Source organism: Piliocolobus tephrosceles, chromosome 8, assembly GCF_002776525.5.
Source record: "Piliocolobus tephrosceles isolate RC106 chromosome 8, ASM277652v3, whole genome shotgun sequence".
NCBI classification, from domain to species: domain Eukaryota; kingdom Metazoa; phylum Chordata; class Mammalia; order Primates; family Cercopithecidae; genus Piliocolobus; species Piliocolobus tephrosceles.
In genome coordinates, this window is record NC_045441.1 from 78,945,928 (window position 1) to 78,973,234 (window position 27,307).

At 34.2% G+C, this 27,307-nt stretch overlaps 1 protein-coding gene across 1 annotated transcript in view; it reads right to left on the bottom strand.

Moving 5' to 3' along the window:
- Positions 1-2,509: 2,509 nt before the first annotated feature.
- The window catches only part of VPS50 (VPS50 subunit of EARP/GARPII complex), a 43,709-nt gene continuing 18,911 nt past the window's right edge, over positions 2,510-27,307 (bottom strand). The window contains exons 3-12 of the mRNA XM_026449226.1: positions 26,217-26,339; positions 25,056-25,127; positions 22,390-22,443; positions 21,481-21,551; positions 20,673-20,790; positions 20,555-20,590; positions 19,011-19,093; positions 7,624-7,666; positions 6,172-6,270; positions 2,510-2,772 (exon numbers count right to left, since the gene is read on the bottom strand). Of these exons, the coding sequence (XP_026305011.1) occupies positions 2,590-2,772; positions 6,172-6,270; positions 7,624-7,666; positions 19,011-19,093; positions 20,555-20,590; positions 20,673-20,790; positions 21,481-21,551; positions 22,390-22,443; positions 25,056-25,127; positions 26,217-26,339 (882 nt within the window). The 3' untranslated portion in view covers positions 2,510-2,589. The remainder of the gene's footprint in view (positions 2,773-6,171; positions 6,271-7,623; positions 7,667-19,010; positions 19,094-20,554; positions 20,591-20,672; positions 20,791-21,480; positions 21,552-22,389; positions 22,444-25,055; positions 25,128-26,216; positions 26,340-27,307) is intronic.

Below are 27,307 nucleotides of genomic sequence, written 5' to 3' on the forward strand. Positions count from 1 at the left end.
TGACTGGGAAAGGATGCTGCTGGCCTTAAGAACTTGAGGTTCTGTATACCAGAGTAAATAAAAATGGAACACTAATTTCATCCCAGATATCCAAGAGGGTTTTTTTTGTTTTTTTTTTTTAATTAGTTCAATTTCACTGTAGCTCATTTAGGCAGATATCTAAGAATGGTTTAAAATGATACTATAAATAAAGCAAGCAGATGATTATCTCTTTTCATTTCCACTCTCTTTCCATTTAAAGGAAGCACAATTATTCCCTGTTCACAGGAACTCAATCTCCCTCTTAACTCCGTACCATTCATCTTAATTTTCAATGTTATTTTTAAGTTCTATGTATAATTAAACACTTCCTTCAAAACATTGCTACTGTGCAGAGGATATAAACTGCCAAAATGCCTAGACTCTTTCTCCTCATTTCATGTCAGTCAACACCCTGCACATCTTTTGAGGACTCTCCTGCTTCTTGCTCACCTGACGCCCCACTGCCACATTTGCTCTCACACAAGTATATTTTCAATAATTATTATCAGTTATTCTTAATCAGAGGCTAAAATGATCCCCCACTGCCACATATTGAAAAATAAGAAGCTTACATTCTACTATGAGGTTCCTTCATGAATTATCTCTCTTGCCTGAGTTATGCCAGAACCTTGGTATTTTTTCTTACCAGGAAAATGTATTTAGATTTTCTTTCATCAGCTTTTTATTCAGCTCCTAAGGGTTCTACCTTTACTCTCCTTAGTCAACCACTATATTTTATATACATATATATATATGTGTAAGTACACATATATATCACCTACTATCACACATACATGTATAATTTTATAATAAAGTACCAGAAGTTTCTTGGGGATAATTTTAACAAGTATTCACTAAAGATGAAATCAAGGATAAGCTATTTGTTATCTGATAATTTAAATATATACACAGCTACTTCAAAAGATTATTTTATAGTCAGCTTTTTTTTTTTTTTTTTTTGAGACAAGAGTCTCACTCTATCACCCAGGCTGGACGCCTCAGCCTCCCCAGTAGCAGGGATTAAAGGCATGCACCATTACACCCAGCTAATTTTTTTTTTCTTTGTATTTTTAGCAGAAGCAGGGTTTTGCCATGTTGCCCAGGCTGGTCTTGAACCCCTGGCCTCCTTGGCCTCCCAAAGTGCTGGGATTACAGGCATGAGCCACCACACCTGGCCTACAGTCAGCTTTTTTAAAAAGTGAAAGAGACTCAGAAGAAACATAATGATAAACACCTTGAGCACAAAGTTTTGTTCATAAAAAATTTTGTTCAGCTTTTTATTATATAAATGCACAGAGAGGCTTTCTCAAGAAGCATGAGCACAATATATGTCCTTGATTTTTTTAAAAGCATATAAAAATGGTCAATAAAAGAAAGCAAAATATACACACACAAACATACACAACAGATCTAACCAAATTTAAAAAGATGAAAAGACAAAAATCTAATTTGCTTAAAATGTTTGGTTTCATTTTTAAGAGTTCTTTTCTGCTTTAACAGAAAAAAACTGCCAACATAATAAATTGGTTTATCATCTATTAGTGAGAGCAACATTAGAATAAAAAAATTAATAAAACTTATTAGAATAAAAAAGGTAACTGAGTAATTTTATAATATATACTATCAAAGTAAGAACATAAGAAAAATAACAATAAACAACACATTTCAAAATTATTAATATTTACCAAATGATAACTGTACTTAAAACTGAACATTTAAAGACAAAATTATGCAACTACATCACACTTAAAGTTAGTAATCATAAAATCTGTAAAACAGTCCTCATGGTTTCTACAATTAGTTTAAAAAGATATTTTTAGCCACATATGTTAACATATATCCACTATCGTTACTAACTTAATCTTTAATACATCATATATAATACACCCTTCCAGGATACTTATTGCAACTCAGGTAAGAAAATTTCTCTAGTACCCAACAGACATATAACCAGCAGGTTTGACAACTCATTGTCATGACAATTCATTGAAGGGTGAAGATTACTTAATTTTACACTAATTCCTCACGATTTTTCACCTAAGTCCTGTTCCTTCCCAGTTTTCCCTATAAAAGCAAATGGCACTACCATTCTCCCAATTATTCATTACTCTCTTTTCCTCACACTCTACATCAACTCATCAGCAGGACCTACTTCTAAAACAGAACCCAAGTCAGAACCCAAACCTATGTTTCTTTAAAAAGAAAAAGAAAAAAACAGTTACAGATGCTGACAAAGGCAGCATTCATACACATGAAAAAACTGGTTGAAAATCTGTACAGAAAACCAGCAATGATGGTTGCTTAGAAGCCTACTGGATGCAATCATAGGAGATAATTTGGAGCCTGAGAGAGATGGATAAAAGAAGCTATGAAATGGCAGAGTCGATTGAGAAGCAATCACGCTCCAGTCTCGGTAACCTTTACCATTTGTGTGACTGAGTCCTCTAATTTCTCTATGAGGAAAAGAACAATTTGGGAGGAAAAAAAATTTTGGCAAAGATTTATTTTTATTTTAGTAGCATCTTCAAATAGGTAGGTGCCAAGATAAAGGAAATACAAATTTAAAATCTAAAGCAGAGATATATGAATAGTAATTAAGTCACTACATACTGTACAGAGATCCTTATATTGCAGCTTTTGAAATTTTGTGTCTGTGTTTCCTGCACATAGTTCCACATAACCAAGAACAACTTGAAACACGGTGTTGTGAATGGCTTGGGTGAAGTGCATATGAAGTTGATCCATTGCTGTCTGTGGAAAGAAAAAACGCACAACATAATTTCACATTATTTAAATAAATAAATTTCAACAGATTGAAAAAACCCAGGGAATCATCTTTTCAAATAATAGTTAGAGAACAAAGATAATATTTTTCCCAGAATTATAACTGTAGGGTATATTATTTGCAAATAACCCTTCACACAACCAGATTATCAGAGCACTCAAAATAAATGTGACTCGTGAACACTGCTCTGTTGTTCTTTATTTATAACTGGTACTCATCTTGCTCTTTCTTAAATATGTTGTACATAACCATATCTCTAATTACCCTCTGCATCATTCTGCATGCATTCATTCTTTTATATCATTTAGTGCATTTCTCAATGGTAATCTTCTCAGGGAACCTTCCATGACTAGCCAGTATGAATCAGTACTTTCTATCTCTGCATCCACATACCCTGATTTATATTTCTTTGTAGCATCTGTTACTACCTGACATCATATTCATTTACAGGCATAAATCACAAAGCAAATTTTTTGGTTTCCCAGTGCATATAAAAGTTACGTTTACACTGTACTATAGTCTATTTAAAGTGTGTAATAGCATTATGTCTTTAAAAAACAACATATAAATCTTAATTTTAAAAAATTGCTAAAAATGCTAATAATCATCTGGGCCTTCAGCGAGTCAATCTTTTTTCTGGTCGAGGGTCTTGCCTCAATGTTGATGGCTGCTGACTGATCAGGGTGCTGGTTGCTAAAGGCTGAAGTGGCTATGGCAATTTCTGAAAAGACAACAGTGAAGTTTGCTGCATTAGTTGACTCTTCTTTTCACAAAAGATTTCTCTGTAGCATGCGATGCTGTTTGATGGCATTTTATCCACAGTAGAACTTCTTTCAAAACTAGAGTCAATGCTCTCAGACCCTGCTGCTGCTTTACCAACTAAGTTTATGTAATATCCCAAATTATTTCTTGTTATTTCAACAATGTTCATGGCATCTTCACTGGTAGATTCCATCTCAAGAAACCACTGTCTTTGCTCATCCATAGAAGCAACTCTTACATCCATTCAATTTTATCATAAGATAGTAGCAATTCAGTCACATCTTCAGGCTCCACTTCTAATTCTACTTCTGCTGCTGTTTCTACCACATCTGCAGTGATTTCTTCCACTGAAGTTTTGAACTCCTCAAAGTCATCATGAAGGTTGGAATCAACTTCTTCCAAACTCCTGCTAATGTTGCTATTTTGACCCTCTCATGAATCACGAATGTTCTTAATGGCATCTAGAATGGTGAATCCTTTATGGGAGGTTTTCAACTGACTTTCCTGAGATCCGGCAGAGGAATCACAAATGTTCTTAATGGCATATGGTAAATCCAGAAGGTTTTCAATTTACTCTCCCCAGATCCATCAGAATAATCACTATTTATGGTACCTATAGCCTTATAAAATGTATTTAAGTAGTAAGACTTGAAAGTCAAAATACTCCTTGATTCATGTGATGCAGAATGACTTATATTATCAGGCATGAAAACAACACTCATCTTCTTGTACATCTCCATCAAAGTCATGGGGACTAGGTACATTGTCAATGGACAGTAATATTTTGAAAGAGAAATTTTTTTCTGAGCAGGAGGTCTCAACGGTGGGCTTAACACATTCAGTAAGCCATGCTGTAATCGATGTACTATCATCCAGGCTTCGTTACTCCACTTCGTTACTGCCAGAGCATAGGCAGAGTAGATTTAGCATAATTCTTAAGTGCCCTAGGATTTTCAGAATCATAAATGAGCACTGGCTTCAACTTAAAGCCTCCACATGCCTTAGTCCCTAAAAAAGAGAGTCAACCTGTCCTTTGATGCTTTGAAGCCAGGCATTGACTTATTCTCTGTACCTCTGAAAATCCTAGGTGGCATCTTCTTCCAATAGAAGGCCATTTCGTGTACACTGAAAATCTGTCCTTTAGCACAGCCATCTTCACTAAGCTTAATCCTTTCTAGCTTTTGATTTAAAGTGAGAGACATGAAGCCACTGTAGGTTTATTAATTGGCCTAATTTCAATACTGTTGTGTCTCAGAGAATAGAAGTGTCAAAAAAGAGGGAGAGAGAAGAGGGAATGGCTAGTTGGTGCAGTGGTCAGAACACACACATTTGTGAATCAAGTTCACCATTTTATATAGGTACAGTCCATGGACCACAAAACAATTGCAATACTAACATGAAGCTCACTAAACATAAATCACCATCCCAGATATAATAATGATGAAAAAGTTGGAAATACTGCAAGAATCAGGAAAATCTGACACACAGACATGAAGTAAGCACATGCATGCTGTTGGAAGAATGGCACTGACAGACTTGCTTGATGCAGGTTGGTCACAAACCTTTAATTTGTAAATAACACAGTACCTGAAAAGCACAATAAAGTGAAGTGTAATAAAAAGAGGTAGGCCAGTATCCCTAAAAGGTAAGATACATAAAAGCCTACATCCAGACACTTGAAACAATGAGCGTAGGAGGTACCAAAAATATTTATGGAATTTAAGACTTAATCTTATGGGGGAAATGAGAAATTATAATCCTATTTTCAAAAGTGTTTAAACATATCCCTCAAAATTGCTAAGTTCTTTCTTCTTAGATTTTTTCTTGGGTATAGCTTAAGACATGAAAACTAAATTATAATAAACAGTAAAATTTCTTTATTCACATTTCAAAATGTAGAGTTTAAATTGTTTAGTAAATGTTTAAACTTCGTTCTAAAAGAGGGGAGCATTTAAGGGAAGAAAACATTTACATCTATCACATTAAATGTTGTCTAGGTAAACATATAATCCTATACAAATAAAAGATACAATTAACTTGTAAAACCATGGCACCTGTTTCAAGTCTTTCAAGGAAGCCCTTGAACAATAAGGGTATGAAAAGCCATACATTATGAGAGAAATTATGACATTTTAGGGATAAAAGGGCCCTCTGAAATATCTGATAAATAAAATGGACCTGTTTTACAGATAAATGTACAAAATATACAATGCTGACATATCATTTTGAGGGAGTCATGTTGGCCTATCTAACAACACATGAAGCTGCAAATTAGGAAGTCCTGTTTCAGAACCAAGAGCTGAGTTAAAAGAGACTACATATTGTCTCCCACTGAATTATCTTATAATATATTTTTTGGAAAATCTACATAAAATTGTGAAAATATTAAACCTAACAAGTACTTCATAGTTCAAAACAAACTCCTGTAATGTTTTAATCACAGTATATACCCTCTGAGTCTATGAGAACAACCATTTTATCACTGTTAATTCAGAATAAAAATGTACTTCATTAAATAAAACAAAACTTTTTAAGGACATGAGATTTATAAGGGCAATAAATTCCTGATTAAGGAAAAATCCAAACATGCTTTTGAAACAAACCTGTGTTTTTCCAAGAAGTCGATAAGCTTGTTGAACCTTGGTATAATGGTTAATGTCAAAATTCTTGCAGATTTTGGAAAGAGCTACGTCCAGCTGTTCCTATGTAATTAAAAGAAGCAAGAAATGGTTAAGGAATTATGTTTTCAAGGCAATGATAGGAAAATATTAAGACTAATCTCTCACTTTTAGTTAACATTTACTATCATACCAGATTTAGAAGTCAAAAATAAATTTAAATAAAGTTATAAATTGCAATTGTAAATTTATTAGCAACTATAATCAAGCTTACCAAGATATTAACATATGAATTTCTGCCTTAAAACCCATGCCTAGTGTTTTACAGGAAACAAAATAATACTTTTGTAATGAATCTTACTCTTACTACTACTTAACATTTCCTCAAGCATCTGCTAAAATCTTATATAAACTGAATTTGTGGTACTACTGGAAAACAATAAAACAATCTTTCTCTAATCAATGAAAAGGAATTCTCAACAAAACTACATTGAATTTAAAAGTATATTCCTCAAGATTTAAGCTCTTATATCTAAATTACTATGCTTTATGGATTTCCATTTCAATGATTTTACTTTGAAATAAGAGCTTTTAATATAAGTACAGAATATCTATTAAGAGTGAAGAAATACTGAGTTGTCAAAAGAAAGCCTTCATTAAAACATTCAGAGAATTGTTAACTTAAGCCACTCAAAGCAGTTGTTTCTGTGACTATCAAATAAACTGTTATTCTCACAATTATTTAATAGCAAATAATTGCATTTATGGTCAAAAATTACTTTCTCAAAAGGTAATTTGAAAGTCCAGTCTCAACTTTTATAAATACTCTTATCAGGAAAACAATAAAAGACTAGAAGAAACCAAATAATTCTTATTTATTAAAATGAATACCCTCCTTTGCAAAGATTGTCAAGGAAAGGGATGAATTTTGAATACATGTAACAAGCAAAACATACTTCATGCTCACAATTACATATCTCTTCCTTTCTAGTTTCTACATTTTTGATGAACTATATAAGTATCATTATGAGGTTTAGGAATTTTGGAGGGTTTTCATCAGCCAATAATTACTTGTAAGTAAATTAACTCATTATCACTATACTAAACAATAAAGAAACTGATAATTAAAATATAATTAATACATAGAATGTATTATGGTTATTATATAATTTTATGAGAACATACCTATGACTAACAGTTTGGAAATTTTTCTTGTCAATGGTAATATTTTCAAATACTGTTTTGACATCCCATAATTTACAAGTAAATTTTTACATAAACTTGACCATAAATAGATATTCCAAATGAAAATCAAGAAATACAGTGATTTAGAGACATTGGTAATAACATAAAAGCCAAAACAAAATGTTGCACTTATGTTATTCAAAAACTTCTGAAAAGAAAAAGTCATTAAGGTTAGGATATAATCCTTCTTACCTCAATCTGTTCCAAAGTATCTTGCAGCTTTGAATTCAGCTCACTATTTAAAAAAAAAAGAGTCTTTTTCTATTTCTAAAAGAGACAAACTAAGTGCTAAATAAATACATACTAACTGAATAATTAATCAGTAAATTCAAAGATTAAGAGTATAGACAGTAAGGCGTGCTGCTGAATTCAACATACAGACAATGCAATAAGAAAAAGTACTAGAAGGGAATAAATAAGAGTCATTACCAGCAGCAACAGGATTGTGTGAGTAGAAAGACAGAATCTACAGATAAAACTAAAAAAACTGAAGAATTAAAATTGATAACTTTTACATAAACAATGTTTGTGTGTTTAACAGTCAACTGAATATCGTCTTTCTCAGTGATCTGAAGACCTTTACCCTTTATTTTTATTCTATCTGTCTCAAGTGTATTGGTCATTCAGGAAATGCAAATTAATACTATAAAAACACTGTAACAAATGAAAAGAATGGCTAAAAATATTTTTTTAAATTAAAAATGACACCACCAAATGTTGGCAAGGATGTTGAGCAAATAGAACCAGTCATTTGATGCTAGAGGAAGGGGAAACCGATATAACCTCTTGGAAAACCCTAATATCTACTGAAACAACACACACTCTATCTCCCAGCAGGTCTAGTCCTGGATACATACCGAACAGAAAAGCACACAGAATCCTTGCAGCATTATTTTTAATAGGCAAAAACTTGAGGCAACACAACTGTCTAGAATAATTAGATAAGTAAAATATGATATATTCATACAATAAAATCCTATAGCAATAAAATTTATGTGAACCCCAAAAACACGTTTGGCAAAAGAAGTCAGTAAAAACAGTATATACTGTATGCTTCCATTTATTTAAAGTTTAAACAAGCAAAACTAATTTTGGTGACAGAAGCCGGAACAGTGCTTACCTTAGAAGAATGACTGGGATGAGACATGCGAGAAGTTTGTGGGGTGTCAGAAATACTTTGTTTCTACTTCTGGGTGGTAATTACATAACTATGTTTACTTTATGAAAGTTTACTGAGTTATACTCATACACTTAGGACATGTTATTGAATCTAGATTTTTTTTCCCCCTTTAATTCTTACAAGGTCAGTAAAAAAAATCAATAGAACTAACATCATTTGAATTATTATATCTCACTACTAAAAATGATGTGATATCTAAAAAAATAAATGCAATCACAGAGAACATATTTTAACAAGAAAGAATAAAACCTAATTGTTCTTAAAATAGTACAAGTGAAAGACATTTAGCACACCAAAATCAAAGGTTTTTAAAATTGCTATCTACTGATAATAAACTTGACTCTCAAATTCCTAGCAGCCAAAGCAAATAGGGAGGGCCACAGTACATAATTCAGAGTCTAAAACAGAAGAACATACCAGTAGCTCAAGGGGGAAAAATAAATGAAAACAAAAATATAAAAAATCACTTTTGTTGGCATTAAGTTCTGAGAGAAAATTTTGCCAGTGCCTTGATCTCCAAAGGCACAACACCCTTGACAATATCCTTACAATACATACAATAATGGGTTCCTTGCATTTGCTTCTTATAGACCCTTTCAATGCAAGCTAAAGAGATAATACCAGAGTGAGATACAGATAGATATAGATAGCAATCTGTCAGAAAAGTAAAACCAATGTAATACAAATACACAGTTTTGGATGCTCTCAATGATAAATGTCCAAACATCTAGAGGAATTAGATCATTTTCTGCAAATAGTATTTATCATAAGCATACTTTGAATTGAAGTTGAGGACTGGAGAGTATATTCTCAGGTAAAAACCGGAAGTGAGCAAAACTATATCCTTTGACAATTAACAGTGTAGGACTGATACCTTATTAGAAAAAGTAAGATCTCTAACCAGGATTTGTGCCTGAAACACAGCCAAATCCTCAGATGCAGATTAAGGGAATACTTGTAGGTAGGACTGAAATTTCCTTTAAAAAATGATTCTAGGACAATTCCTGCCAAAAAAAAAAAAAAAATGAATGGATAAATAAGTGAATGAAGAATGAAAACTATTGCCCCCAAAATAATTCCCCCAAAAGGATAGCTATGATAGTGCCTTAACACTTTCAAAGAATTAAGTAAATCCTCATCCAACCCCAAGAAAAGCAAAACAAAACAAATCAGTATCTTCTCTCCCTCCGAGCTGTTCTGTCACCCATGTTCTCTGTCTCGATTCACAGCATCACCACCTACTCAAAGCTGAAAATCTCAGTCATCTTGCATTCTTCCCTCTCTATATGTAATTGGTAATCAAATCCTGATGATTCTACCATTTCATTTCAGATTTCCCATATCCACCTGTGCTTATCTTTTCTCAATTCTATGTCCTAATTCAAGCATTATTACCTTTTGCTTAGGGAATATAAATCATTTTGTTATAAAGATACATGCACGTGTATGTTCGTTCATGCAGCACTATTCACGATAACAAAGATACGTGAATAGCAAAGAAATGGAGTCAATCCAAATGCCCATCAATGATAGACTGGATAAAGAAAATGTGGTACATATACACCATGGGATACTATGCAGTCATAAAAAGGAATCAGATCATGTCCTTTCCAGGGACATGGATGAAGCTGGAAGTCATTATCCCCAGCAAACAAACACAGGAATAGAAAACCAAACACCACATTTTCTAACTTATAAGTGGGAGCTGAACAATAAGAACACACGGACACAGGGAGGGGAACAACACACGGTGGGACCTCAGGGGACGGGTGGGGAGAACAGCATCAGGAAAAATAACTAATGCATGCCAGATTTAATACCTAGGTGATGGGTTGATAGGTGCAGCAAACCACCGTGGCACACATTTACCTACGTAACAGACCTGCACATCCTGCACACATACCCGGAACTTAAAATAATGAAAAAAAAAAATAGCCTCCTAATGAATCTGCACATGCAGCACACATACTTTAATCAATCCATCCATTTATTTGACAAACACCATCAACCAAACATTGTACAACATCCTTCAAAAAGCTGTCAGAAATAGTTCTGAGCAGGGGTCTAATTTCACATTGGATTTGGTCAATATTCTACATGATTTGGCAGACACAGTGTTGTCAAATGGCTTGCATGTGAACGGCTTTAGGCAAGGCAAGTGCTCTCCAGTCCTGTGGGCTCTACCATTTCCTGTGGTCTTACATCTGGCAGCCTCACATTTATGCTACCTGCCTGGTCCCTAAAGACATCTGAGTGCAGCTCTTAAGTAAAGCAAGAATAAAACCACATTAATCTCCTGCTTTCAATCTTTTGGTGGCTCCCTATTAAGGAGAAAAGCCCCAAATTAGTATGGCATATAAGACTTTTAACAATCTGACATGAAAAAAATAACTTCACAATGACTTCTCATTGCCTCTATTTTAGACATACGTACTGTGCACAGCACCTGAACCAAACTCCAGACTTTCACACCCTCAGTTCTTGTACATAGTGGTCACAATAACTTGAATATCCCTTCTTCCTTTCTCACTCACAAGCATCCATCTATCTTTCCAGGCTTAATTCAAATGCCATATTATCTGGGAAGTCTTTCCCTGCTAAGTAACTATCCCCACAATCTTCATAATACTCTGTTTACAGCATCCTGTATTACAGTAAGGAATACCTGTGGCTGTGTCTCCAAGGCACAAGCATTTAAGGCACTGTGGCTTATTCACTAGTGACTTCTCAGAACTAAATTTACTACCTAACTAAGAGTAGGTAACAAATATTCTAAGTCAAATTGTAATTCAAAGAAAAATGGCAAAATTTTCCATTCCATTAGCCCCTATTCTCTACCTCATCATTCCATTAGCCCCTATTCCATCATTCCATTAGCCCCTATTCTCTACCTCAATAAATAAAATTACAGAGATAGAAGGAAAGGGAAGAGAATATTTTAGAAGAAAAAGAACCACACTGAATTCTGGGTCTGCAGGTGTCTTAGCAAGAGAAGAGAGATGAGTAAGAGTTAAAGACAGTTCCACTATCATATGGAGTTCAAAATTTCACCCAAGGCTGATCCTAGAGTAACAGAAACAGAGAGGCAAGGACAAGTGGAATAATGAGTAATTCAGAACTGGTAAACATATTCCTTTAGGGAATACTTTGAGTTTGGAAGAAAAAAATATATATCTGAATTCATTCACAGGTGACAGCAATGATGTCTTCAACTTCTCTATCAAAACAAATGGGCTTTAGTGTTAGTTTATGAAATTATAATAAACCTAGATGTTTTTATGGCTGTTATTAAAGGTAAATGATTCTACATCCTATTTATTAAGATTTAATACAAATGTGGTAAGGTAAACAGCATGTGGAAGATTATAAACATAAAAATCTATGAATCAAAAATTTGGTTTCAATAAAAATGCTTTCAAAATGTACAACTGCAATTTGACAACAATTTACTACTAATTAAAAATACATATATAAAAGTTATGTGATTAAATAGTGGACATTAACTGTACAGCTTTTAAAGAAGCTCTTACCCACCATTTAGAAACATGAATTCAATCCATTTTTATCAATTAATCAAAGTATGTTAAAAGGATCTATTCATAAACATTTTGATAAATAAATGCAACATTATGGTCAAAAAATTACCAGTTCTAAGATGGAAGGCTAAAAGCCTTTAAAAGCTATCTGCAAGCTGAATGGAATGAATCAAACAATTCTACAAAGCGTTTTTACCATCACTACAGGAAATATTAAGAATAATTTATCCATAAAGAACTAATTAATAGTGTTCTTTTAAACAACTGATCTAGGACACACATACACTCACAAGCATGAGTCCTAGAAAGGTTGCATATAAATCAAGATTTTGAACAAATCTGACTATACAAAAAGACAGGATGGCACAGCGATAATATCTTAATGATCTTTCCCTGGTCTGTTATTAATGAACCATATGATTTAAGTCAAGTCCTTTAGTATCTCTGGGCATTAGTTTCCTATACAAAGGTGGGCTTTATATAAAGGTATATAAAGGTGGGCTAGATAGAAAGGGTTGCTTCCAGCTCTAATGTTTCATGATTCTATCATATGCTGAAGACAAGTTACTCAATTGCCCAATTTGTACATGGTTCAGTAAAGCTCTAAAACTTTTAGAATGAGCTTAAGTACTTCCAAGTTTATACTGTATATCCATGGCCCGAAGATGCTGATGTTCCAGTCTGTTTAAATCAGAGCCTATTCCAGTGGTTTTCAATCTACTTACAGGAAGCAGAGAATTTATCAGCAGACCTCAGAGAAACTGATTTTTCAACATTCTGAAGCTAAACCAACAACTCTTAAGTACCATGAAGTGTCTATATGATCCTTCAAACCATATATAACCAGGCTATAACAGAAAGTCTAAGATCACTTTGGATCTAACTAGATCTCTGTCTTCACTTAACTTCACTTAACTCTGTTAATAAATCCCTGACCTTGGCCAGGTGCAGAGGCTCATGCTTATAATCCCAGCACTTTGGGAGGCTGAGGCAGGTGGATTGCCTGAGGTCAGGAGTTCGAGACCAGCCTGGCTAACATGATGAAACCCCATCTCTACTAAAAATAGAAAAAAATTAGCCAGGTGTAGTAGCGCATACCTGTAGTCCCAGCTACTCAGGAGGCTGAGGCAGGAGAATCACTTGAACCAGGGAGGCAGAGGGTGCAGTGAGCCGAGATTGCACCACTGCACCCCAGCCTGGGTGACAGAATGAGACTCTGTCTCAAAAAAGAAAAGAAAAGAAAAGAAATCCCTGACCTAATCTATCACCACAAAGCTCAGAGTCCAACACTAATAAGTTCAAAATGTCTCCAATTTTATTAACTATAATTCTAGATCAGCGATCAGAACCCACAGGCCAAATCCAGCTGGTAGTCTATGTTTCTAAATAACGTTTTACTAGAACACAGCCACATCCCTTTGTTCACTTTTCGTCTACAGCTACTTTCAGACTACAAAGGCAGAGTTGAATAGTTGCAACAGAGACATCACGACATGTAAAACCTAAAATATTTACTATCGGGCCCTTTAAAGACAGTTTGCCAAGTCATGCTAGAGTTCAGCAGAAGAACTTTTAGTTGGTGAACTGATAAAAGTTAAAATAGGAAAGAGACATATGTGTGTATGTGTGTCTGTATATATATATATATATATATTATATATATAGACTTTTTAAAATTATGTTTAAAAAATTAGTAAGCTCTAAAATCCCTGGTTTACTCCAGGGATTAGGAAAGGGAAGGGTGAATGGGGCATAAAGCAAACCATTTGCTTTTTATTTAAAATCTTCTTGTTTATAAGAATTTTTGCCATGTGAAACTGTTATTTTACATTATTTAAAACAGCACAGCATGGCAGACGGAGGCAGAGAAAAACAAGTTAAAATAGAAGATAAGAGTGCAGGTGTTATCAAAACTTGGTCCAAGCTGACCAAGCAACAAGGACTCAGGATCTAGACAATGGATCAAGCTAGAAGGCCTCGCAACCTAGCAGAAACAATCAATGTTCAAACATTACTCAAGGCAGGGCTCCTTATGTCCCTGATCTTACAGGAAGAAAGCAGACACATCCTGCTATAAAGAAATTAAACGCAACAGGGGAAGAAAAGTTCCTAGTATTGCTGTATTTGTAAGCTTTGTTCATTTACCATATGACGTAAAGATATTCCACAACCTACAATTTTCACTAAACTACCAAGATCATATTCTGAGAAAAAAATGAAGGAATTCTTGAAAGTTTATGAGACATTTAATACATCTGTTTATGTTAAAGTACAGTACTCAACAAACCAGTTCAGTAGTAAGCAAACTTTACAGTGCATAATACAAAATGCTATCAGGCTCCGTCAAGTAGTTTCTTTCAAATGAAATACAATAATAAAGCAATTTTGACTTTTAAAAATGACTTTCCTTGAAACAAATTGAGACAAATTTCAAGTGAAAAAGAAATTAAGTACTTCATTCACAGATGCACTTTAGCATAAACACATTCTGATTCTGATTCTCAATAAATCCCAACTATATGACTCTCTGTCAATCAACTCAGGAAATGTCAGACAATGTTAAAATGTTCTCTGTCAGTTATAAAAGTGAACAAAACTCGGATTACTGTATATTTTATTAAAGATGTTGAAACATGGTACATCTCAAGGAAGACACAAGGTGCAGAGGAAGTGCCAGTTCTCTTTCATTTTTCAACCAACTGGGTGCATCATTATATGACAGTCATTCCTCAGTCTCTGTGGGGGAGTATTCTGAGACCCCCCATAGGCATCAGAATCCATGGATGCTCAAGTCCTTTACATAAAATGGCACAGTACTTGCATATAACCTATCCGCATCCTCCTTTATACTTTAAATCATCTTGATTACTTATAATGTCCAATACAATGCAAATGTATGAAATAGTTATGTTGTATTATTTTTATTTTTATTATTTTTACGATTGCATTGTGATTTTTTGGGTTGTATTGTTATTTTTGTTCTTGTTTTTTCTTTCCAAATATTTTCCACTTCCGACTGGTTGAATCCAGAGATACAGAACACATGGATACAGAGAGCCGATTACACTTGGTATTTCATGTGTTAAACTACCTAGTTATATAATCTGAGACTTACAAGATACAGAGTCAGTATCTCTTCATGCAGAAGCAAATATGTAAATTCTGTTTTTCCTATTATCAGAATCATAAGAGTCAGCCCAAAGTTTTTCCATCTCAGCTACTCCAAGTAACCCTCCTTGGAGAGTTTGCTCTCTACCCAAAACAAAAAACTTATTTCCAATAAAGGAGTGATGTGACTAGGAAAGAAAAGAGGAACACACAATCTGCCAAGAAAAAACTAACAAGTAGACAAGTAGGTATACTTTGCATATAAACTTGCTTAAAATATTTTTTTAAAAATCACACCAGAATTCAGAAATGTTCTACATCATGGGGTGATCCTCTTAAAAATCATTTCTAAAAGGAAAATATTTATGATTCTCTAGTCATCAACAAGAATTAGAATAGATATAAATGTTTTTAAAATTGAGAATATATAAATTCAGTTGGAAGTTAATTAGTGTTCCTAAGACTACTAGAAGGCAAAATGCTTATTCACTCTAATTCACTCAAGTCCAAGCAAAGATTAAATCTTGCCTTTGGCTAAGTTCCACAAGCCCCGAGTCAATTAAATACATTTTAAAAGTGTGGATGAATCCTGTATGAGTAGGCCCAACTAGAGAGCTCAAGAACAGGTGCAACACTGTACTGGGAAGACCAGAGAAAAAAGAGCAAAAACGCACAGAAAAAAAAAAAAAAAGAGGTGTATCTAATTTATAAAGACAAAAATAAAAGAATGTTAGAATAACAATGCCTTTTATCTTTGTGGACTCAATGTGACCCACATGTCAATTAACTCTATCCTTACATCCCACATTACATCATCTACGAAAGAAGTGAACAAACGTATTATGTTCTCCCATATAAACAAAATAGTTAAACAACAGGTGAAGGGAAAGAGGGAATGGTGTTAGGCAGGTGAATGGTGGCTGGCAAAGGACACTGTGCTGGTATGGGGTGGAGAAGAGATGCTAGCAGAGGGGCTATCGTCACCACCAGACAGCTCCAACTGATAGCCCTGCTCTCTAAGTCACCCTGACACTGTCACTAAATCACCAACTTAAAAACCCAACTTTATCTAAGTTTTCGTAAGATATCTAAAGTAAAACCGCATTACAAAGAATTCCTTGGGATATGTGAATGTATGTGTGATATATTTTTACCTATTTGCAGAGAATAAGACCAATTTTTCTTATTATCACATGCATGACTCACGTATCTAAACATAGCATGCTTCTTATACACTGTATTACCTAAAATAACGATTAATTTAAATCTTTTCCATTTCAACCTTTTAACCTCATTTGATAACTGTAGCCACACCTCCTCCACATATCAGTATATCCATTAATTTAAAAAGTGCTCAGAAGCCACTTGATATCAATTTTTAAAAGCCCAAATAAGAATTTCTTTCAAAGACATTTTTTACAGTTAACACTCATCATGTAAGACATTTACTTTAGCATAGCTAAAATAGATTTTTAATTATATAAAAGTTTCAGCACATCACCTGCTCCCTCAATTTCCTGCCACCCAATTCCACGCTCATTCTTCCCTATTATAATAGACAGTGACCTTTTCAAAGTCAATCTCTGCTATAATCCCTGCAAAGCCTTAGTATATTATTATGCTATTTTATTTTCAGCTTCTCACTCTGTCCCACCAATTTTCAAATATTGAAGTTTCTCCTTCTTAATTTTGTATCTGTCCTCGTCACAAAATTTCCTCACCTTACACTTGATAGTTCAACCAACTCCCACCAAATCTGTCCCCAAAAGGTCAACTATGACCTCTTTGTTGCTAGAAATCCAATAGATACATATTTTCAGTCTTCATTTTGCTTGGTATCTCCGCAACAAAGATTTCATTTCTGGTGTAGACAGTTTCCTATTCACACCCTCATATCCTGGCCTACCTTAAGTTTTCCTGTTCCTCCTTCATGTCCTCCTCAGTCTTGACCCTGGAAGGAGAGTTAGATCCGAAAGCTTCCACTGTATGCACAACTTCCTTCTCTCTACAGCCTAATTCTATTGGTGCCTACTTTAATATAAGTCCTTCCTGACAGATTATGTTCTTTATGAAACCAGGGATTATACTGATTACACTGTATGTGGTTTATCACCATACCGACAATTTTAAAGCAAAGTACCTGGCATAAACACTCTGTAAACTGCCTGAATTACTTTCACCCAATAAACAAGCTGTTACTATATAACAGATTTATCACTACAAAATGAACTAAAGGGATGCTTTGGTTCAAATGGATTTGCTTTTTCAGGACCCAGAATGGCTTGTTAGAAATTTCTAAATACATTCAACATACTAAAACTAATTCTCTATTTACTTAACCTAATAAGTGTAAATGACATCATCAGGTTTCTAATAATGACAGTTAATGACTCTCAAAATGGACAAAATGAAAGTGTCACTGGTACTACTCAATTTATATCTTAACCGAATAAAAAATGTATAACTTCAAGCTGGGCATGGTGGAGTTAGAGATCAGCCTGGCTGACATGGCAAAACCCCATCTCTACTAAAAATACAAAAATTAGCTGGGCATCGTGGCAGGCACCTGTAATCCCAGCTACTCAGGAGACTGAGGCAAGAGAATCACTTAAACCCAGGAAGCAGAGGTTGCAGTGAGTCAGATCACACCACTGCACTCCAGCCTGGGTGACAGAGTCAGACTCTATCTACAAAAAAAAAAAAAAAAAAAAAAAGTGTAACTTCAATCTGCACATTTTAAAGAAAAAAAAAATACCATAGAGACTTAAACAGCATTTCTGGAAGGAAAATATCTAGCCCTTAGCCTATAACCAGCAAACACTTATAATATGAGATAATTTTTTTAAAATTAATTCAAACCTATACTAATGTTTTGCTCTACTATAATGCTTTCAGTTTTCAGGTACTAGCAATCAACATCTATAACAACAGTGAGTCACGCTCACTGAATGCCAGAATTTCCATACAGGAGAGACAAAGGGGATGCAATCTGGGATGGGTATGAATTTAATTTGATATTGGATTTGTTTGGCAAGCACACTATTTTACTTAGATTGTACATTTATTTGTGATGGCTTTAGAGGAATGTTGGAAATTACACCTAGAGATCAGAGCTTCTCCAAGACTGTCACAAGTAATGCAAATTCCTCATTTTAAGCAAACCAAAATGCTATTAATAAAGTTAGAGATCATAGCAAAATATGCAGTGGCTATTTTTCTGTTGTATATTTAATAATAAACAAAAGACACAACACATAGAATACATAATCACTTAACTATTACAAACACGATTATTATATACATTGAAATTATACTTAAATTTTCCAAAAGACTTTTTATCATGATGAGCTGAACACTTGAACCATCTGGATCTTAAAAACAAGCTGCAATAATATCCTCAATATTTATAAGCTGGGCAAAGTTAAGGAAGAATTCCCAAGAGGTACACTGGATATATGAACAGATAATTTCTTCTTGTCTACAACTCTATAAAAATAGAATCCATTGGATTGGAAAGAATATGAAAAATGAATTTCAATGAGGTGACACGAAAAAGCAGGAATGAAAACTATCTGCTCTTTCACACCTTAAAATCTATTATTTATAATTTTATTGTACTGCCCATATATAAATATGAATGTTAAACTAGAACACAGCACTTTATACTAACTTTCAATGTTTATTAACATTTTTACACAACTGCTACATAAAAAGCTGACAAGAGAATCTGCTTTAAACCTTTTACATGACCTTACCTTATACAACTATAATGTTTAAAAGTACTGGCAGCTTTTTGACATTCAAGGCACAACTGAATAGCTCCTGGATAATCTTCCTCCTTAAGATAACAACAACAGGAGTCATTAGAATACAAACATTTTTTTCTTAAAGCTCCTGATAAAAAAAACACCTCTGTTCATATTCTAACCAAAAGTTGCAGAATCAAAAAATGTTAATTCCTCTTAGAATATCAATGATAGATAAGTGACAAAATGTTAAGAGGCAACTAGTTTCAGGCCTAAGATATATACATAGAAGAAATATTTAAAATATTCTATTCCTTCAAAGTAACAGCCCCCTGAAGATGATGACTTATGGATAAATCCTACATTAAATCATTAGCTGCTTCACAGGAAAGGTTTTCTTTAACTGTTAACATATCTTCTTTCAGTAATGCCTATATAAAATGTTTCAAAATAGTATGCATTCTATTTGTAATTGATATTCAACAATTTACCACCAAGAAATCAATAAATAGTTCTAAAGAAATAAATTTAGAAAAAAAAATACACTAATTAATAAACTCAGAGTATTTTTATCACCTAACAGTAATTTAATGCCAAATGAATTTTTCATATGGGTTTCTGAAACCCTAGTTAGCAGTAATAGTTGAGAAGTAATAAAGCAATTATAAGAAAACCACAAAAACTTGTCCCTATGCTCAATTCTAAATTCAACAGATGCGGTTCAAACCACTGGTGATGCTGATAATGACAAAGTACCTACCCCAAGGAGCTCAAGTATTATTAGGAAACACACATACTACATTACGCTTTAGAGAACCTTATGACAGAAGTAGACAGAAAATGCTAAGAATGCATCAAAGAAAAAACAGACGGCTCACTCAGAAAAGCAATTAATACATGATACTGAACAAAACTAAAGTATTACACAGTCCTTAAATTACTACTATATGTTAGATGAAAAAGATATTAATTTTTATTGCTATTTGGATGTAATACAACCAAACAAGTTAACATTCCAATGTTATCAGAAGACAAATGTTTCCCCAAATATATTTGCTTTTCTAAATAAAGTATATATCATGTCAATAGAAAAAGGCTCCAGAACAAGTATCTTTACATGTCTAAAAGTATTCTTTTTTTCTCTTTGAGATGGAGTCTTGCTCTGTCGCCCAGGCTGGAATGCAGTGGCCACATCTCAGCTCACTGCAAGCTCCGCCTCCTGGGTTTACACCATTCTCCTGCCTCAGCCTCCCGAGTAGCTGGGACTATAGGCGCCCGCCACCTCGCCCGGCTAGTTTTTTGTATTTTTTTTTTTTAGTAGAGACGAGGTTTCACCGTGTTAGCCAGGATGGTCTCGATCTCCTGACCTCGTGATCCACCCGTCTCGGCCTCCCAAAGTGCTGGGATTACAGGCTTGAGCCACCGCGCCCGGCCTAAAAGTATTCTTTATATCATAAACCAATTTGAGAAAAATGTACTTCTGAATTTTGCCTGCTTTAATGTTTCTATATAGTATCAGTAGGACCCTAAATTTCCAAAACTTGTTAACTTACCTCCAGCATTTCACTTAACCGTACATCTGTTCTTTGCTGAAAAAAACAAATATCAAAGGTAAAATCTGTTTCAACCACAAAATTCAGTTTTAATTTTTTTAAAATGACCCATATATACCAATGTTTTTATAGTTCTCAGAGATTTCAGAAGTCCAATCAGCAACTGACGTTTCCTTTGATTTGCAAGAAGGCCTAAACTAGCTTGAGTAAAACCTTCCTTTGCAATATTCAAGTGTCTGCAAAAGTGAACAATAAATAATTAAAAGTTTTTTATTATAATAAGAATACTATCCACACAGAACAATTAGGTAAGTAATGAAGCAATGAAATGGATTACTTTTAAAACCAAGGATTTAAACTACTATTTTACAAATGTACTCAATGGCCAGTCTAAACCAGCATTACTCAGAACACCACGAGAAGACTGGTGCCAATTCACAACCTGCTAGTGGTAACAAAAAATTACAGAAACTGAGAATAGGCACTTAAAACACTTACTGCAAAAGCTGACAGAATAATTATTCTTTGTGACTCAAATAATTTAAAAAATTAAGACTGTATTACATGTCTTTCCTTCTTTATTTCATTTGCCTAGTAATTTGTTTTTATTGCATTTTTTAAAAATCACAGCCTATAATAGATGGGAAATTTTAGAAAGAAAAAAATAGGTCCTTCATGGCAAACAGTTTGTGAAGCACTAGTCTAAATAATACAAAAATAGTAATTTTTTTAAAACCCATAAGTACATTTAGAGATATTTCCCACAAACCCTCTTAGTGTAGTCTTTAGATCATAATACATGTTTGCTTACGGAATGATATTCTAGAAACCACAGCCATAATAAAAAAAATTATAAATTATAGATTCCATAGTTATTCTTGAAATATTGTCCAGTGTAAAGAACAAAATATCATCAAAAGCAATACCTTCTGCCATTTGTACAGATAACAGCCGCTAATTGAAGACCTGTCTGCAATGAGGTAACTCTTTCAAGTTCCTACGGAAAGATGAGGTACAGGTTACTGTTGGAGGAATTTTATTTTTCTTTCTTATTTATATAGTACTCTAACAAAAACTCTAGTCAGATTCAAAGAAAATCTGCTTGAAAAACAAAGTAGCAACAAAAATACCTGAACTTGAAAACTGTTAGTATATTTTTCACAAAATTACTTAAAACGACTACTTGTAACTGATTTTCACAAGACAGATGACAAAATATTTAGTCAGTATTGCTTGTAAGGAAATCTAGACCAACTTGTTGTAGACAGGAATAAACAAATACCAGTGATATGTCTGTTTGAATTTCTACCCAAGAGAACTTCACAAGGTAATTAAAGGATATGACAAACATGATTTCTGTTTACTAAGATGCTTCAACAATGAAAGTCTTCATTTGAACACTGGTAGACATTTCAATGGATTTTGAAGGCTCTGATTTTCTGATGAAAACACAGATTCAGTTAGTTCCAATTTTATCATATTTTAAAGCCAGATTGTTATATCACCAATGAGGGGTCAATATTGGTGAATCTATTTGTTTAAATGTTAATGGGAACAATTTTCACTGGCTCTTCTAAAGTTTGAAAAACCCAAGAGATCACTTTAGAATCATATATAAAAACTCTTTGCTTCTTCTGTCTGGTAAATTACCCCAAATGAAAGAGAAAAATATACATACATACATACATACATACACACACACAAACACACCCAAAGACAGTCAGTATGTTGCTACAGAATTATTGACAAAAAATACAATATTTTGACAGTTTCAAGTGTAAATCACTCAAACATTTAAAAATTCTACTACAAAAAAATAACAAATATTATCCTACCTTTACGTAAGCAGGCTGTTTTTCAAGGATTAAATCTGCCACTTTTTTAGATACCTATAAGAAGATGTAATCAAACAAAGGAAGCAAAAGAACAAGCTTCATGCTTTCTAGGATATTTTATATTTGAATTTTTAAAAGAATATTCCACAGATCTCCCCAACAACTTCTAGAGCAGATATTGGCATACTCTGGCCATACACATTTCCCCGGGTTATGAAATTAGTAAAAGAGGTAATATAATAAAGCACATAGCACAGGTCCTGGTCCTTAACAGAAACTCAATAAATGGTCATTATTATTGTTAATAATATGAGTATCATTATCTGATTTACCTAACATTAACCAAAAAGTGTAACCATCTTTAAGGGAATAGGATTTGATTGAAAAAGATGAAATTGTTAAGCAGATTTTTAATCAAATGAATTTATGGAGACAATATCTGGGAAAAAGAACTTGCTTGTATCCTTTAGATCCTTTATGCTGCCTAAGAAGACAAGCAAGTAGTTTGGTTCTCCACTTCTGAAGAGTTGAAAACATGTTTTTTGGAACGCTATGAAGATATCTAAGGTTGTGTGTATTGTTCCATGAATAATATTAATGTATGCAGGTTAGAAGTATAATGATTTTGAACATGAGGCTCTAATTCCACCATTTCAGGGTCCCTGCCAACTTCACTAACAGAGATAGCACATGTAGCATGAAGCAGGACATATAGAAAGTATTTAGGGAATGTTTGCTCCAGAAACACAACTGGCCCCCCTTCCCCAGGCCAACTGAGAACAAAACATTGCACACCTACTACACTACTGCATTAATCCTTTCACATTTTCTTAATCTGCTTCAAGCATCTTTAAAATTATGTAAATTAATTTATAGATACACTCATTGTTTTTATCTAGAAAGAGGGATTCCATTAAGGTTAAGAAAATCAAATTGTAAAGGGGTTTTAGACTTCAGTTACTGAAGAAATATCAATGTTATCTTAAACATCATTTTAAGAATTCCAAAGGTTCCACAGGATTGTCTAGTAATAGAGAGTACTGGTTCGTGGCCTGTGAGGAACAAGGCTACATAGCACGAAGTGAGTGGCAGGTGAGCAAGCGAAGCTTCATCTGTATTTACAGCCACTCCCCATCACCTGCATTATAGCCTGAGCTCCACCTCCCATCAGATCAGCGGTGCCATTAGATTCTCATAAGAGCACTAACTCCACCCTACTGTAAACTGCACATGCGAGGAATCTAGGTTGTGTGCCCCTTTTGAGACTCTAACGCCTGATGATCTGTCACCGTCTCCCATCAGATGGGACCGTCTAACTGCAGGAAAACAAGCTCAGGGATTCCACTGATTCTACGTTATGCTGAGTTGTATAATTATTTCATTATACATTATGATGTAATAATAATAGAAATAAAATACACAATAAATGAAATGCACTTGAATTATTCTGAAGCCATCCCCACCCCACCTCTGCCAGTCCATGGAAAAATTGTCTTCCACAAAACTGGTCCCTGGTGCCAAAAGAATTGGCAACCACTGCTCTAGAGCTCACATCCCTTCTCCTGCCCAAGACTGCCCTACACCAACACTGCTACATCCAAGCAGACCCTAGCACCCACTGCGACTTCTGAGTGTAACAGAAAAATATACCTTCGTTTGCCAGTTGTATTATTAAAAATCATATCTTAAATTCAAACAGATACATTTATTACTACTGGTCCTTTTGTTGAAAAAAATTAAAAGACCACATGTTACCATTAATTAATACCTACAGTAGAGTTTAAATTTCATAAAGTAGGTTTAGCCTAACATGAAGAAATTATAGAATCAGAGAATTTTACAGCATTAAAGAAAATTCTTGCATTTGCTTTATTAGGTTACTTAGTAAAGTAACCTATCACTTTACTGATAAATAAAAGGGAGTCACTGAGGTTAAGTGATTTACTCAACATCATAAATAAATAGTGACTACAACTCAGACTTTCTGAATCTCAGGGGGACGTTTATTCCAAGAGAATACTCCATCACAGGGCCAGGCATAGTGGCTTGCAGCTGTAATCGCAGTGCTTTGGGAGGCTGAGACAGGAGAATCACTTAAGCCCGAGTTCGAGACTACCCTGGGCAACACAGTGAGATGTCATCTCTACAAAACATTAAAAAATAGCCAGACTAGTGGCACATGCCTATAATCCCAACTACTCAGAAGACTGAGGTGGGAGGATTACTTGAGTCCAGGAGGGAGAGGCTGCAGTGAGCCATGATCATGCAACCGCACTCTAGCCTGGGCAACAGAGCAAGACCCTGTCTCAAAAAACAAAACGGAATACTCAGTTACAAAACTATGGGTAGGGAAATCATACGTGTATGACAAGGAGCCTAAAGGTACTTACTAATCTAAAACAAAGTTCAAAGTTCTTTGATCACATTTAGGATTCCAGAGAGAAAATTCCAAGCTCTAGAAGCAAATCTATCAAGGTAACATAAGGAAAACCATATGCATTAAATTTTTAATATAAATGCATCATTTGAATCAGTCATATTAAATAACAAGATTTGTTTCTATGTTAATTATTAGTTAAAACCATAAATCTGCCAACATTATACCTCTCTGTTGCGTTTCATCTAGAGTCTTGTCAGAAAGAAATGTGTTTTTTTTTTTTACTTACTGCAGCTTGCTGTTGTTTCAATTTGTCTCTATACGCCTCTAATTCTTGCAAATTGAGAACAGGTGGAAGCTTCTGCAGAAAAAAAATTCATGAATGAAAAGGAAAAAATAAATTGTTTAATTTGGTTTCATCTACCTGGACCCTTCTGACCAGTGAACTACAAACTGTGCATACAAAACAGTGTCACATCCCACTGCCCTCCATGCTGCCTGTTCTCCCAACCTCCCTCCTAGGCTCCAACCACAAAAACCTATACATCTTTAGTACACAGTCCTCTGGTTCCATCCCTCATTCAGCCTTGTTACCTCCACTGCTGCTGCTCTGCCTTCTGAGAAACCCCACTACCACTGGGGACTCCGGACCCTAGGCCGACAGACACTGCTGCCACAGCCTATGTCAGGAGAATGTGAGAAAGTAACTAACCTAATCCCAACTCTACCATCCACAGATATATCTCTATTTGTTTATGATAGAATTCAAAACAGAGTTCTCCTCTGGAATATTACAAACCATAAATACTACTGTGTGACCGTTGTTGGACTACAATCTGGATTACATCAGCTTTCAGAGGACAGTATGGGAAACTAACCAAAAAATGCATACCACTGTGTATACAGGGAAACACTCTCAGTCAACTGATTGATGAAACTTCAAACTGAGTTGGGGACTGACTGTGAATAATGCATATAAAGTATATATGCATACGGCATTTGGTTGTATCTAAAACTAAATTTCACTATTCTAGCTTTTGTTAACATTCTATAAATTTAAAATGTCAGTATTATAAAAACTATGGTATAAGAATTTTTATCATCACTAAACAATTATATAAATACATATTTTGTAATTAAAAGTTTGAGCTTCTCTAAACATAGACAATATAAAATAGGATAGAAACAGCATACTAACACATTAAATGCTAACAATTGAAAATCAAAAATACAGAAATGTTTCCCTGAACAGCTGTATTTAAAGTTACATTTAAAAAATAATAATTTCATCACCAAACAATGCTGACAGTTGATTTAATCACAATGTGGTAATCACAGACCTATTCTGGTACCAAAAATATATAAATGCCTCAAAAAAGCATCCAAATCTCACAAATCCAATCACTGAACAAAATACGCCTTAGTTATGTTTTAATGAAATTCTGTTTACCTCCAGCTCATATTTAACAACATCAAACGAATCCGCAGAAAAATATACTTGTTCAATACTATTAATAAGCTCTTGTTCAGCTTGAGGGTCACTTGGCTGTTCTCGAAGTTCCCTGAATTCTTCCTTTAAGAAAAAAAAATCATAATTATAGTAATTGTAGCTGTCAAAATTCTACCTGCATGGAAATAAATGATCATTTGTCTTAACAGTCACATCTACCTGGTACAATTCTGACCAAGGAAACAAACCAACAGAAACCAGAAGTTCAAAGGAAATTAGGAAATAGCCAACCATTAACACTAAAAACTAGGGAAGAAAACTAGCCAGTTTGAACATTCAGATTTTATCCTCAATTGCTTGCATGTCAAGAAGGTTGAAAAAAACGCTAATATTCAACAAAAGAAAAAAAGTGACTACCTAAACCTATCATACATACATATCACAGATATATACATTTTACATTTAGAATATTTAATAGCATTCTAAAATCTGTCTCACAACAGATAATAAGGGAAGAACACCTCAACAACTTCTGGGTCACAATCAACTTTGGAGCCCTGAGCAGAAGACATCAACTCTGCTAAAAAAATCTCAGCACTCACCTAAGAAACAGTGGCTCCAGAAAAGGTTCACAAATTTAGTTCTGTAATTCTAAGAAGCTTCCTTCAAAGTGGATTGCTGTTACAATTAATGATCTGATTATGAACCTAAATTTCTGTATATGGTAAAATGCTTTCTTTCTAATGATACAGAATGGAGGTTATGTGGATTTGAAGAAGAGCCTGACAAACAAATCCCTAAACCCAATGTCAGCATCCATATCCTATGCAATTTCACTGCACAATCAGATAAAGCTTCAGTTAACTAGTAAATTTTTACAATTCAGATACCCCCTGCCCTGCCACACTAGTTAATCAAGACATTATTATAGACACATAAACAAGTTAGCCATTTGATTTTTAATTCAAATTAACCTCAAATACATTTATATACACAAAAAGGAACTACTGTTTTAAGCCATTTTACAGTAATTAAAATAACACAAAAATACTAAGGAAATACACAAAAATTATCTGGTCAACTAAAGAACA